Below are 13975 nucleotides of genomic sequence, written 5' to 3'. Positions count from 1 at the left end.
TCAATAACTTAAAAGGAGTTGTAAATCTACTTTGTTCTGTTCAGAGTGATGTGATACTGTTCACAACCAACGATTTTCATTGCCATAGTGAACTTAGGTAGTTCCAACTGTAAAAAAAAAAAAAAGTCATTTTGATCAACCACCGACACCGTGTATGATTGCTGGGCTTGATTTCGGGAAAGAAGACCGCTGAATACTGCGCTGGAGGTGGCGTACCTTTCCAGCCACAGGTGTGCGTGGCAGGTATGTGTGGCGAGGACGTGCTAAAAGTAAATAGCCGAAAACAGTGGGCAAAAAGTTTGGATGGTGCGCCTTTTGTTTTTTTGGCTGGGGGGGGAGTGGGAGGAGGTGTACTGCAACCCCCAACAGACCACAAACGTAATGTCTGAACTGACTACACTAGCTAGAACTTCCCAGAAGTTAGTCAGCCATAGCGAGGGACAGGGTGAGGTCCGTCGCTTCCCCGCCTTAGGTTCTCCTGCGCTGTCTGCAACGAGAATTTTTTCTTCTTCGACATAAATGTATGGCCCCATGCAACATATTTAAAAATGAATCGCGATCAAGCTGACTCCTGCCTGAAATGCACGGTCTTTTGCCTGCTGCTATCTGTCGCACTGATTCAAGCAACTCCATCCAGCTATGATCTGTTCCAAGGTTCCGCGTACTCTAACGCGGGGCACAGGCAAAGGAATAAGTGAGTAATCTTGTTTACTTACTTACTTTACTTACTTTACGTTATTTATGTCCTTGTTCTTCATAGCGCTAGTCGTGTATTTTCACAATGCCGTGCAATGTTTTATAGTAAATGCAATTTCGGACTATGTGACAATATTTTTCTCACTTTTTTGCATTTCGACTTTGTGTGTTAAGTGACACTGTGAGTAAACGCACACAATGCAGAATTGCGAGCCATGAATAGCTTATTACCATAATAACTATCACCATCGTCGCTGTCCTTATCAGAATGTCCTCGTTATGCTCTTTTAAACGATGCGCGTGGTGTAGCACCCTATGGAATGTTCCAGTACGAAAGATGAAGCTTTTAAGTGAGGGGATGCCCCATTCTAGAACTTAAAGAGGGCGATTCGGTTCATTTGATTAACAAAAAAAGACTACCAGACGCAAATGCCTCGTGTTTTCATGTTTTACATATCAATAGGAGTTTTTTTTTTCAGTTTCCTCAAATTTACATAAGATATTCTTTTTGCATGTAAAATTGTTTTTTTTTCAGGAATTGGTGTGCGCGTGTTGTTCACAAGAATGTGACCTGCGCTGTTCTGGATAGCACACAGAGCTTTGTGGAGCCGGAGGTCGCGCCGTGTCCGCCGCATCAGCCGGACTGCGCGCAGCAAGTGATGTAAGTGTCTCCGGAGAGTGGGTGTGTGGAGGACACGGGCGAGCGCTGTCCCAATAACACCGCGCAGCTGCGCGGCCCATCCCAGCAGCGATCCGCATAAAACAATAAACCCCCGACAGCCCCATGTTTTCCGAGTAAAGAAGATCAACATGCTCGGTTCACGACGCTACGGAGTCTCTCGTTGCATTAAGATAAAAATTACCATTGTATGCCACAGTTAGTCGGTCTCATTTCAGTTTAGAAACAATGTTCCAGTAGTTTAATATGACTGGGAATGCAGGACAGTTTGTGCTACGACAAAGTGGCCGTTGTGGTAGAAGTGATTGCTATCGGCCCTGTAATGAAGTAAGTCTCTTTGTTAGACTGGGTGTGAATTATGGGACATGCTGTGGAAGCTGTAACTGAATGCTGCTGCTAGGCAATGATTTGCTATGATAAACAGACATTTATTGCTGGGATTCAAAACCTCCTCCCTTGAAGAGGGTTGGTACATAAATTAATCAGCTTATCAGAACAGTTCTGAGTTTGAAGAAAGAAAGAAATGAGAATACAGAAGATAATGCTAATGTGATTTTACTGAAAACTTGCATGGGTTTTTTGGGGGCTTGTCTTGTGTGTGTGTTTGCTGGTTGTTAAGACTGCTGTTTGCAACAGTCTTCTTTTCTGTAGCCTCTTGTCTGAAATTATGAACTACATTCAGGTCACAGAAAAGTCCCCCCCCCCCCAACACTCTTAAGTCCCCTGAAACTCTGATTACAGCTCCCAAAACAGCCCCCCACCACCACCGTCACCCCCCGGCTCTCTTCATTTCTCTGAACCTCCTCTGAGTCTCCTGCAGGCTTCCTGGCTGGTCCCATCACGTGCATTTTATTAATGCAGTAAACTGTGCATTCTTACACCGAGGGCTCTGGCGCTGGCTGGAAATCTAAACAGTTTTTATAGAAGGTCCTGAGGCTGATACCTGGCTGGACGCTCACGTGTACGCTGCCACTCATTACCATTTGCAAGGCCGTGGCGGTTAAGTACTGTGGCTTTGTTAAGGACGTAAGCGCTGAACTGACACTGTGAGGAGGGGTAATGAACAGAGAGACAGAGGGCAAGAGAGACAGGCGTGTGGCTAACGGAGAGAGAGAGACAGACACAGAGAGAGAGAGAGACAGACACAGAGAGAGAGAGAGAGACAGAGAGAGAGAGAGAGACAGACAGACAGAGAGAGAGAGAGAGAGAGAGAGACACACAGACAGACAGAGAGAGACAGAGAGAGGGAGAGAGAGAGAGAGAGAGAGGCCAGGTGAGAGAACGAGAGGAGGGTTAACACAGAGAGAGAAAGCGAGAGGCAGAGACAGAGGGAAAGTTAGAGAGAGGGGGAATGTTAACGCAGAGAGAAAGAGAGAGAGAGAGCTTAACAGAGAGAGAGAGGGCAGGCTAACACGGAGAGAGCGGGCAAATGTTACCAGAGAGAGAGACAGAGGGGTTAACACAGAGAGTGGGAGAGAGGGGCAGAGAGAGAGACAGAAGTGAGACAGAGGGCAAGAGAGGCAGAGGGGAGATGAAAAGAGGGAGATGGAGGAGAGGTTTTCAGAGGGACAGAGAGATACAGGGGAGAGGGGAACGTGTACAGAGGAGCGCAAAGGAGAATAAAGCGCAGGGCTTGCCTCGCTCTGTTTGAGCCAGACATGGAAAATTTGTCGAGGAATTACAAGAATATCATAAATTTCAGTGCTCAGGAAGATGTCCCCTTTGTGTTAGACACTGTGCAAGACAGCCAAGTCAAGTATTCACATGAGAAAAGAGGCTCTGAACTGAAGCTAAAGACACACTGGTGATTTATTAAAGAGTTTAATGGCTGTTAATGTAGGGCATGACATTATGTGATTGCTATGACATGTTAAGTCATTCATTGCTGAGGTTTTTGTTCACTGATGGCTCTATGTCAAACTCATCAGTGGTAGTATATCGCACAGCTGTACAGCAGATACTCTAGTGAGTGACTCTGTTAGCTGTGAATGTCTATCTGAATATGCTCTGTCTTAATAGCCCTGCTTAGGCAGGTGTCCAGAAACACCCCCTTCATTAAGGTCATGGAAAATTTTGGTGGGGTCAGAACGGGTCTGAAGAGTGATTACATGCATGCGAGCGAACTTGCAGATGTTCAAACGCGCCCTCGCCCTCCAGAGGAAATGACATCGCCCATTGTTTCTGCTGAGGCTTCACTTGGCAGGAAGTGGAAGAGAGAGTGTGCTGGACTGGCTGGAGTCTGCCTGTCTGTCAGCATCATGTTAGGCCTCTCCCTCTCTCTCTCGCTCTCTCCCGGTTAGGTACCGGACGCAGTTCCGCCCCACCTACAGGATCGGGTACAAGACGGTGACCGAGCTGGAGTGGAGGTGCTGCCCAGGGTTCCAGGGTCCCGACTGCAGGGAGCCAAAAGGGGGCGCGGCCAGACAACCGGCTCAGAGACCCCGTCACCAGCCCCAGCCAATCCCTGGACCATTCCAACACACGCGGAGTAAGACATCCAATAAAAACAGAACACTGACCTCTGTAGAATCCCTCTAAATCAGAGTAATACAGAATTCAGTGCTCATTCAATATCTATTCATTTACATTTGTAAATGGCAAAAACTGTTATCCAAAGTGAGTTACAAGTGAGGTAGAGTACAACACAAGCAAAAAAAGAAACCATAAGGAGTCAACAATATTAGAAGCGCTGCATGACCAGGTTTCAATGATTGGCTAGACAAGGCCAGTCAGAATATTGTGAATACATAAGGCATATTCGAGGTTTAAAAGTATGAGGATAAGGATATTGTTTGTGTCTACTACAGTCCCGAAATTTGGACACACCTGATTAAGATAATGAGGAACATGCATTCAGAGATATTTTGATCTAAACACTGTGTATAAATCTCTTTCCAAAAAAATATAATTAAAAAATATTTCTTGTCTTCTTTGAAGAATCTATAATATAACATGTTTAACACTTTTTTTGGTCACTGCATAATTCCATTTGTCTTATTTCATAGTTTTGATGCCTTTACTGTTGTTCTGAAATGTGGAAAATAGTAAAAAAAAATAGTAAGCATGTCCAAAAAATGAGTAGGCATGTCCAGATGTTTGACTGGTACTGTAAATGGTTAGACTAGTGACTGTAGCTACTTCTTGTCCCATTTGCTCATACTAATCTCTATAAAGTCATTACACGGAAGTTTAATTGCCTGTCTTAGTGGATCCATCCCCAGGAAAATGCCTGTATCTCGTGTGATCATGTGGGAACAGCAGAGTGATTCACAACCTCTGCTTTCCCTCAACAGGGCCGGAGGGGAGGGAGACCGAGCCCCTGGACCGGAGGCAAGGGGAAGACCGGGTGAGGCAGCTGGAGGGGGAGGTGCAGCGCCTCACCCAGACGGTGCTGGACCTGCAGGCGGCCATGACGGGCATGAATGAGAACCTGCGGGTGGACATCCAGGAGGACACCAGCAAGATGCTGCTCACCCTGCTGAACACGCTGCAGCTGCCCGACAGCGTGCTGGCCGGAGTCACCGAGAGCGTCCCCCTCAACGGCCACTCCTCGGGGGCCGAGGATGTGATGGCCAGGCTGGACCACGTGACCGACGCCCTGAAGCAGAAGAGCGACCTGCTGGATGAGATCCAGGGCACCCTCAACGGCCACGAGGGGCAGCTCCGCCAGCTGATGGAGGCCTCTCACGGCCCCGCGCACCGCTCCGCCCACGGGCCGTCCGCTGACAGCCCCGCCCACTCCCTCGACCCCGTGCAGGCTTACGTGGACAACAAGCTTCAGGAGCTGAAGGAGGGCCTCATGAAGAGTATGGAGGACAAGATGGCCGACCTGAAGAGCTCCTGTGACAGCAAGATCCTCTCCGTGCAGAAGCAGTGTGAGGACCACGAGAGCAGCTACCTGAGCCTCACGGACCTGGTGGACAACAAGGAGGCCGCACTCAGGAAGGAGATCCGTGACCTCCGGCTGGACCTGGGGGCACCAGATGGGCTCGTCAGGACCAACAGGGGGACGGCAGCCGACGAGGCCCCGCCGGACCTGCACGACCTCCGGAGGGAGATCGAGCGAGTGGCCGAGGCCCACCGCGTGCTCAACGCCAGGCTGGACAATGAGCTGGAGCACCTCTCCATGCTGCAGATCGAGGATGTGTTCGGCCCCCGCCTGGACGAGCTGGAGGACCGCATGAACGTGACGGAGAGGAACTCGGAGGTGCACTGCTTCTACGTGGAGGAGAAGCTGACCCGGCTGATCGCCGACGAGGTGGCCGAGCTCCGGCGGCTGCTGGACGAGAGGATGAACACTATGGAGGACCAGTTCACCACCATGCTGGTGGAGATCAACAACAGCTCCTTCGCGGGCGGTAACACCGACGGCCTGGAGGCCCTGCGGAACGAGATGGACTCCAGGAAGCACCTGCTGCAGGGTCTGGAGGAGAAGCTCAACGCCCTGGGGAAAGTCTGCTCCAAGGACTGCGGGGCGAGCCCGGGCGGCCTGGACAGCGTCCTGAGGGATCTGAGGGCTTACAAGGACGACCTGGACGCCATGCACTCGGACCTGAGCGGGAACACCAACAAGCTCAAAGATCTGGAGACCCTGGTGCAGAGGCAGCTGCTGATTAGCCAGCACAACAGCAAGAACCTGGCCGGCGTGCAGATGGGTCTGAACTCACTCAAGGGGAAAGTCGAGGGCCTGGAGGGCTCGGTGGCGGACTTAGGGAACTCCCTGAGCAAGCAGGCACAGGACCTGGAGAGTGTGAACTCCACCTGTGGCCAGGTGAGCGAGGTCTGTGTCGCCAAGGCCCAGAGCGTGCAGGAGGCACTGGAGGGTCAGCTGACCCCGGCGGCGGCCAATAGCAGCCAGGTGGAGGAGCTGAGGAGCCGTCTGGAGGAGTTGAGCAAGGAGGTGAGGGCAGAGCTGGCCCGGCGCAGGGAGGGCACGGAGTCCGGCCAGGGCGCCGGGGCCGGGAACGTGGGCGGCAAACTGGACAACGTGTCCGCCAGCCTGCAGAGTGTGGCGGAGAACCTGGCCCGGCAGATGGCCAGCCTGGGGACCCACGTCCAGAATCTCTACGGGGCCCAGCGGGTGCAGGCCAGGGACGTCATGGGGCTGAGGAACTCCGTCGAGAACCTGCAGGCGCGGCTCTCAGGGATCCCCCGGAACGCTCCGGACACGTCAGCCACCTCCCCAGACAGACCAAGTGAGTCACTCTGCCTTCATACACCTGCGTGCTTCTCTCTTCAGATATTTTGCCTTAAAGTTACTCAGTCATGACCTACTTGACTGAGGAATGAATTTCAAGAGATCTCTGTGACTAAACATCCACTCAAAATATGTGGCGAAAATGATTTTTGTCATATTTGTCCAGCACATTGATTATCATAGGAGATGCTCCTATCCAGGGTTACGTACTAAGCAAAAGAGCGCACACAGAATGAAAGTACTCACAATTTAAAAACAAACTGAAGTGCCAGAAAACACACAGTAAACTATTGTCACTGCAAACACATAATGAATAAATGTAAAACATAATTAAATATAAATGCCGGCGGTTTACCGAGCAATGCTGATGTAGAGGTGCAATTTCAGAGGCTGTATACAGTTGTATAATTTTGGAACCAATCTGTGGGGGGGGGCTGGTACGAGAGGTGCAGGGCACATGTGGTCTGCCTCTGCTGGGGTTGGGTGGAGGGGGTTAGTGGAGAGGTGGCTCTTTGGTAGGAGGGGGAGAGAGGGCTACATAACTGACACAGCATCTGAATTTCATTTTGGTGTGTTTCGCAAGTTCAGAGAAACTTTGTCGTAACCCACATTTGTTGGAGTCTAAACCGCCCATCCATGACAGAGTAGACTGTTCTTTATTGGTGCTGGTTTGTTGCCAGGGGACCCGGCAAAAACAACCCATAAGTTGAAATAGCTGGAGGCAAACTCCCTGAGTCTCTGACATGAGTCACATGGTAACAGGATAGGTTCTAATTGTCCTGCTCTTAAATTAGGGTTGTTGCTAGGGGGAAGATTGTCACTGTTGCACATGCCTGCCTGTGGTACGTCACAGTGTCACGCCAGAGCTTGGGGCCTCTGTGATCCCCCTCTGAAAACAAACGCTAATATTTCAGACTTCTTAAGTCCGTTGTTTTGGAACAGATTCATTGTCTGAGTTTACTAGTGTACACTTACTTAACAGCCTTTTATTTCTTACGCAGAATTGTTTGTCTCAGATCACACGCCACACGTTTTCACTTTGACATCAGTGGCGTTGGGGAGGTACTCTGTTTCAGCACTCACATTTCTCATCTGGTCCCACTTTCTCGCGTGTGTTTACGCTGGGGGTTATCAGAACGAGAGCAGGTTGCTCCCAGGGTCTGGTCCTCATTAATGAGCAGAGTCAAAGAGCTGAGTCACTATATCATACTCCCCTCTGACTGCCGAGAACACCCTCGCTCTGCCCCTGAGTCAGAGCCTCGAGAACAGCCTCCCTCTGCCCCAAGAGTCTGGCGTCCTTCTGCCTCAAGTCCAAGTGCTGTGAGCCCTAAGAACGACCTCACTCTGCCTCTTAGAGTCTGAGTCCTGGGAATAAGCTTCCTCTGACACACGTCCGAGATCTGAGAAAACAGAATGATCACCTCAGGGGACATTCTGTGTTCTGTGTGATGTCATAACTTCCTTGGTGCCCTCCCTCCTTTTACAGTGCTGAGGGGACCACAGAAGGTCAAAGGTCACAGAAACCTGAGAGCAAACTCCTTTTTGTTCTAAATTACATCATTATCACAGTTTTCTCTAAGGAGTTTCAACAGATCCATGGATTTTTCTTTTTACCATAAAGCTGACAGGGTTAATGTTTGCCATAAGTGGGTGGGTCATACCCCCTTCTTATTTATGACCTAATGGGGTCATTTCAGATCTCATAGAGACCACACCAGCCTTTCAGTGGGTGACATTGTGGTTGAACCAGGGTAGAAGCTGTCAGAACAGCTGGAGTGTGTAACTGCAAAGAGATTTGATCGGAATAGTTTTCGTGTTATTCATCTTTTTTGGCTCTCAGCTGTGGCCAGGGCGAGGTGAGTGTTCTGGAAACAATTTACCCAGCTGAGCTCCAGGGAGAAAACTACTTTCTCATATCAGAGGAGTGCGTTTCACTGCGTCTTATTTTTCCAACACATTCACGTACTACGGATGAGAGAATGAATGGGAGGACAGTGAAAACTCGGATTTATGTGACTCCTTTCAGTCAAGGATATCTGGGTGCTTTGCACTGAGCTACTTCACCTCAACTGACACTAGTGTGCGGCTTCCACCCCCACCCTGCACGGCAGCCATTTTATACCAGAACATTCAGTCATAAGCTGAGGTGAAGAGGGAAGGGATTTATTTAGTCAATTTCTCTGGAACATGCTTACATCACCAGATTCAGAAAGTAATATTAACAATTTGGCCTGGACACTGGGGAACTCCTGATTTTTGCAATAAGAGCTATGGGATGCTTAGTGATCAGTGAGTCAGGACCTTGGTTTAGTGGTTTACTGATAGCAGGAAATTAATGAGACACACTCGACCCTCACAACAATGAATGCTGGGCATTCTTTTGTGAATCTGAAATGCTTTTTGCCCTTCAGATCCTGAAAACCATTTAAAATTTAAAAATTTGGAACTGGGTCTGTCATTGAATAACCATCTCCAATTCTGCAGAGTGGAGTTATGACATTAACACTTGCGTTTGACCCCTGACCTTTTGTGAAACATTACTTGCTTAAGCCCTTATCTGTCTCCCCACTCCGCAGCAGTTTCCTGAAGACAGAATCTTTCTTCCCAAAAGAGCGAAGGGGGGAAGCCCAGTGCTGTTTCTGCTTTCTGCTGTCTGTCTACCCACCCCCCCCCCCCCCCCCCCATGGAGAGGTGGTGGGCATTCAGCGATGCGAGATATGACCGTCTATGATTACACTCGCAGAAACCGCAATGCTGGATCCGCCTCGGAAAAAGGAGCATGCGGTCGTTCCAGGGCTCTGCTCCAGACGAGAGTTTCGCAAACTTCCCACGCCCCTTGGAATTAGGGGTGGAAGCTCTTCGGTTCAGTGGTTTAAAGGTTTCTTCGGGGCTTACGCAGAGGAAAGTCATTTGTAGCCAGTCGGAGAGAGTTCAGACTGCAGGATCCAGTCTTTCCCCTATAAACGCGTCTCATGTGTTTCCCTCTGTCCCCCCATCCCTCCTTTTCTCAGTTGTTCGAGTCACCCCCATCGAGACCAGGCCCCCCCCTCCCCCCGCTGCCCCGAGACCCGGGGTGTCTGTGATTCGGATCCCGCTCATACCTCATAGAACACCCCCCGCCACCGCACCCCGCCTGCCGGCCCCGCCCCAGCAACCCGCCGTCCGACAGCAGCCCTCGATCCCGAGCCAGCCGGCCAGGCCCCGGAGGCCGGTGGTGGAGACAGGGGAGGCGGGACCCCCGGGAACCGTACCCAGGACAGGGGCCAGACCCCCCCAGGGCTCACCGGACGCGACAAACCCCTTCACCGGATTCGCTGGAGCCCCAGGTGAGACCAGGAATCAGGGCAGGATGTCAGGTATCTGACGGTAGCCGCCAAGGATAAGATGGCAGCATGAAAGCTACATTCACTCCAAAAACTATATTATTACATTACATTATTGGCATTTAGCAGACGCTCTTATCCAGAGCACCGTCCATCAATTACAGGTTTTTTTTTTCACAATGTTATCCATTTATACAGCTGGATGTTTACTGAGGCAATTGTGGGCTAAGTACCTTGCCCCAGGTTACAATAGCACTGCCCCAGCAGAGAGTCGAACAGACAACTTCTCAGTTACGAGTCCTGCTCCTTACCACTGCAACACTGCCGCTCCGAGTAAAATGGGTTTGTTTTTTATTTCTTCACCCACAGGTCACCCCCCTCTGACCCCAGTGTCATTTAGACCACGTGTCCTTCCAGGTGAATTACAGTGTTGTGTTGTAAATTGCGATGCACTGACAGAATAAGATGTCTAAAATGTATTTCTGCTCTGAATTAACCGCCCTTTGTCTTTTGACAGCTGCCTACATCCCTCGCAGGCCAGTGTTGGACACCCCGCTTGTGACTCCAGGTAAAATTTCTAGAACGTTCCAGGTTTGAGCAACATGACTGGACCCCATCCATCCAGCATCGCCACGGCAGCAACCCAGCAGAAGCTCAATGAGATTCACACTGACACAGATCAGAACAAGTGCATTTCAGTCACATTACATAACTGAACTGCTAAGCTTTGTCACAAGAAAATGAAAATTTCAAACATTATGCATACAACGTATAGTATGTACCGGTGAGTTGCAGCACTATTGTGAGCAGTCTTGGCTCAGAGCTGTCTGTACATCTTATTAACAGCAGGGGGCAGTGTTGGCTCAGAGCCGTTCTCCTTCTCGGCTGGCCTGACCGTCGCACCCCTCCCGTGGGACATGGGTGTGATCCGCTTCAACAAGGTGCTGGTGAATGACGGGGGCCATTACAACCCTCGCTCAGGTACTCCTCCTGTATACTGCACTCCCCACCTGTACACCCTGCTCAACTGCCCACAGTGGGGCAGAGTGACACCACTACGCCCGCACTAGCCTCACCCTAACACCACCATACCTACACTATTTCTCATTAAAACCTCTCCCTAACACTGTACCCACAATATAGCCCATACACCCTATTAAGGCTCACACTGACATCACTGTACCATCACTATAGACTATGTGTCTGTATACATATATACATACACACACATATTATTACCTTCTCTTTTATGAAACACTCTCAAACACTCAAACTCTCTCTCTTTCTCCCTCCCTTCCTCCCTCTCCCTCTCCCCCTCTCTCTCTCTCTCTCTGTCTCTCTCACTCTCTCAGGAGTGTTCACTGTGCCCCAGGACGGTCGGTACCTGATCAGCGCGGTCCTGACCGCTCAGCGGGGTGACCGTGTGGAAGCTGCACTCTCGGTGTCCGACCGCAGCGTTCAGAGGCTGACCACGGCAGGTTACGGGCGGCACACCCCGGGGGTCGCCCAGCCGGGTCCGGAGGGCTGTAACTGCGGAGGCTCCGTCTCCTTTAGCGCCATCCTCTCCCTGAAGCGCGGAGACCAGGTGAAGCTGGTGATGACCGCGGGCAGGCTGGCGGCCTCCGAAACCAGAGAGGTCCTCTCCACCTTCAGCGGCATCTTCCTCTACTCCGCCCCAGACAGCAGATAGCCCCGCCCCCACCACCAACAGCAACAGAGGGGGCCAGTTCCATCAAAGCACAAAGCAGTTTAGTCTCAACTTTGTAAGACAAATGTAAGGCAGTGTTATTTTTCTTCTTCTCTGAGACTACGTTTTAATTTATTTAAACCTGAAATATAAACAAAAAATGTTGTGTAAGTCGTGGAGATAAAAAGGTTTTATAAACAGTTTTAAATGATCATTTGAAATCTTTGGCCAAACTGCTTTGCTCTTTAATGGAACCGATCCTTTGAGGGAGATGGAGGCAATTTTGTGATATGGAGCAGTAATATATTTTGTCACAATCTATGTCTGCTTTTTAAAAATCTCTTATTTTCCAAATGTAAAAAGACTTTTTTTATATTTTTCAAATGTAAAAATATGTTTACATATTTTGTATGAATGTAACTATACAAAAATGCCATTTTTATACATTTTATTGCTGTCCGTGAGACAATGGATTTAAAATGGTCTCATTTCAGAGAACCTCTTGTAATTACAACAAAGTGTTACTCTACACCTCCCAGAATAGTTCATATGAAGACCAGATAAATGACTTTGAAGACAGGACCAAACGTACACGTTAAGAAGGATTTGATGGAAATCACAGTCTCCCTGCAGTGATAAGTGAAAATTAAATCTACAGAATATATTTCCAAATATTTATTGTGTCATAATTCGGTAGTGCATCATTGTAAAGCACGCTTCTAAGATAGTGTCAAAGTCATTAGTCGCAGCCTGTTAATGTTAGTAGTCTCCCAGTCTCTTACTGAGGGTTAGCAAAAAAACAGACTGGTGGTCAGTGAAATGAGCTCTGTGCAGGACTGAATTCCCATCAAACACCATGACTAACAGATGAATAAACTCTCTGAAGACACACCGAGGCTGGTGCCTGTGGACTTTCTTGCTTCTCTCCGAGTCTTTCCACAAAACTACCTACAGATCTGCAAGTGCATACAGCTACAGAGGAACGGCAGCGCTAACACACCAACTCACTGTAGGTCAGGCCACCTACACGAGGCATATCTTAGATATCCCTGGGTGAAACTAGAAAGCCACGAATATTCAATTTTTATGACCAGGCTGTCCGCTCTGTGCGTTTCACATTTAAAATTCTGAGTCTGCTATTGTTGATGCTTTGGGCTTTCTGATTCGCTGGCTCATTATGAGCATTCTTGAAGGGGCGTGGCCTAAGACTTCATAAGCCACCATTACGTGAAAGTACTGGGATTGTTGAAGTCACTGACTTTTTGCCCGTTATTAATCCTGGTGTTGAATACAACTGTCAGCTCTGTCCTCAAAGGGTCCACTTTTTTATTTTTTCAAACTCAAGGTCAACCAGCCAATCAGCCAGGGAAAGTGCTGCATTCTCATCTTGACTTTTTATTGGAGAATGCCTTATATAAATCTGGAACCATATATAAAATCAGTCTCATTTGTAAACATTTATTTCTTTTCACAGAAAGACTGGAATCCCACCTTGATAAGTGCCAATAAACTTACATCACTTCCAGATATAATAAAACATCTTGTCACTAAAAGTAGAAAATTAGAACATTAATTATCATGATGTAAGAGCTTGCACTCAAAGTACAAATAATATACTGCACACTAGCATACCATATGTCAGCAATTTTCCTTTTCTCCCAGCGAGTACAAAATCATACGCTTGCATTGCTTTGGAAGACATCCCTGCTGTTTTCTCTCTAATCAGAGAAACATAGCGAGGAAGTGGTGATGTTCATTATCAGCTACCCATAAGGGAGTTACAGGGTCCAGTTTTACTCTCAAAATGGAGTTTTACAAAGCAGAGCAGGGGTGTGGCGCTGCTGTCTCACAATGCGCACGGATTGGCCGTTTCCAGAAATGGGGTGTGGCCCTGGAGCTTCAGTGAGCCGGGTGATTGACTGTCGGGGTATGGCGGCTCACAGCAGATCCTCGGGGCTGAGCTGAGGGATGGGCTGTCTCCAGAAGGAGAAGGCGCTGAACTCTGGGAGGTCGAAGGCCGAGGACTGCTCCTTTTTCAGGAGGGGGAATACATGCTCCACTGATTCACCCAGCCTGCTGTACCTGAGAGAGGCGCACACAAGGAAACCACAGTGCAGTAAGACCTGATGACACAAGGATTTCTTCTCATAGGGCTGTGCTGAGAGGCAGTTCAGCACTGTTATATCACTGTTATAACAGTTTTATTACTCAGTTAGCGCTGCTGCTGGAATGGTCTGCCTTTCGTTGCCTTACTTCACAGTCACCTGGCCGCCAGGTATGAATCTACAAGCTGTGGGGCGATGGGAAGATATCCTCCAATGCACACCCTTACGCCAATAGGGGTAAGGGGTACTGGTCTACAATGCACCTAAAGCTGGGAAGAGTAGCTGTTT

The 13975-nt window shown here is 49.0% G+C and overlaps 2 protein-coding genes across 2 annotated transcripts in view; one reads left to right on the top strand and one right to left on the bottom strand.

The window, feature by feature from the left end:
• The first annotated feature begins 391 nt into the window (after window positions 1–391).
• On the top strand, window positions 392–11971 carry LOC118771467 (EMILIN-2-like). Its single transcript, XM_036519476.1, has 9 exons — window positions 392–694; window positions 1232–1357; window positions 3676–3863; window positions 4669–6570; window positions 9584–9898; window positions 10265–10312; window positions 10413–10463; window positions 10742–10876; window positions 11248–11971. Exons 1-9 carry the CDS (start codon window positions 549–551, stop codon window positions 11583–11585), a joined length of 3249 nt encoding a protein of 1082 aa, XP_036375369.1. The 5' UTR covers window positions 392–548; the 3' UTR covers window positions 11586–11971.
• A 993-nt stretch (window positions 11972–12964) lies between these two features.
• The window catches only part of LOC118771268 (phosphatidate phosphatase LPIN2-like), a 12142-nt gene continuing 11131 nt past the window's right edge, over window positions 12965–13975 (bottom strand). Inside the window, exon 20 of the mRNA XM_036519214.1 lies at window positions 12965–13664. Coding sequence (XP_036375107.1) covers window positions 13520–13664 — 145 coding nt within the window. The 3' untranslated portion in view covers window positions 12965–13519. The remainder of the gene's footprint in view (window positions 13665–13975) is intronic.

Source organism: Megalops cyprinoides, chromosome 24 (assembly GCF_013368585.1).
Source record: "Megalops cyprinoides isolate fMegCyp1 chromosome 24, fMegCyp1.pri, whole genome shotgun sequence".
Taxonomy (NCBI): Eukaryota; Metazoa; Chordata; class Actinopteri; order Elopiformes; family Megalopidae; genus Megalops; species Megalops cyprinoides.
This window is presented reverse-complemented; position numbering and strand designations above follow the sequence as displayed.

What these genes read in the sequence shown, in the direction of transcription:
- LOC118771467 (XM_036519476.1), top strand. Translation starts at nt 549, where the DNA reads ATGAATCGCGATCAAGCTGACTCCTGCCTGAAATGCACGGTCTTTTGC. An exon ending in TAGACCACGTGTCCTTCCAG is followed by an intron (nt 10,313 to 10,412) that starts GTGAATTACAGT and finishes GTCTTTTGACAG; the next exon opens with CTGCCTACATCCCTCGCAGG. An exon ending in CCATTACAACCCTCGCTCAG is followed by an intron (nt 10,877 to 11,247) that starts GTACTCCTCCTG and finishes TCACTCTCTCAG; the next exon opens with GAGTGTTCACTGTGCCCCAG.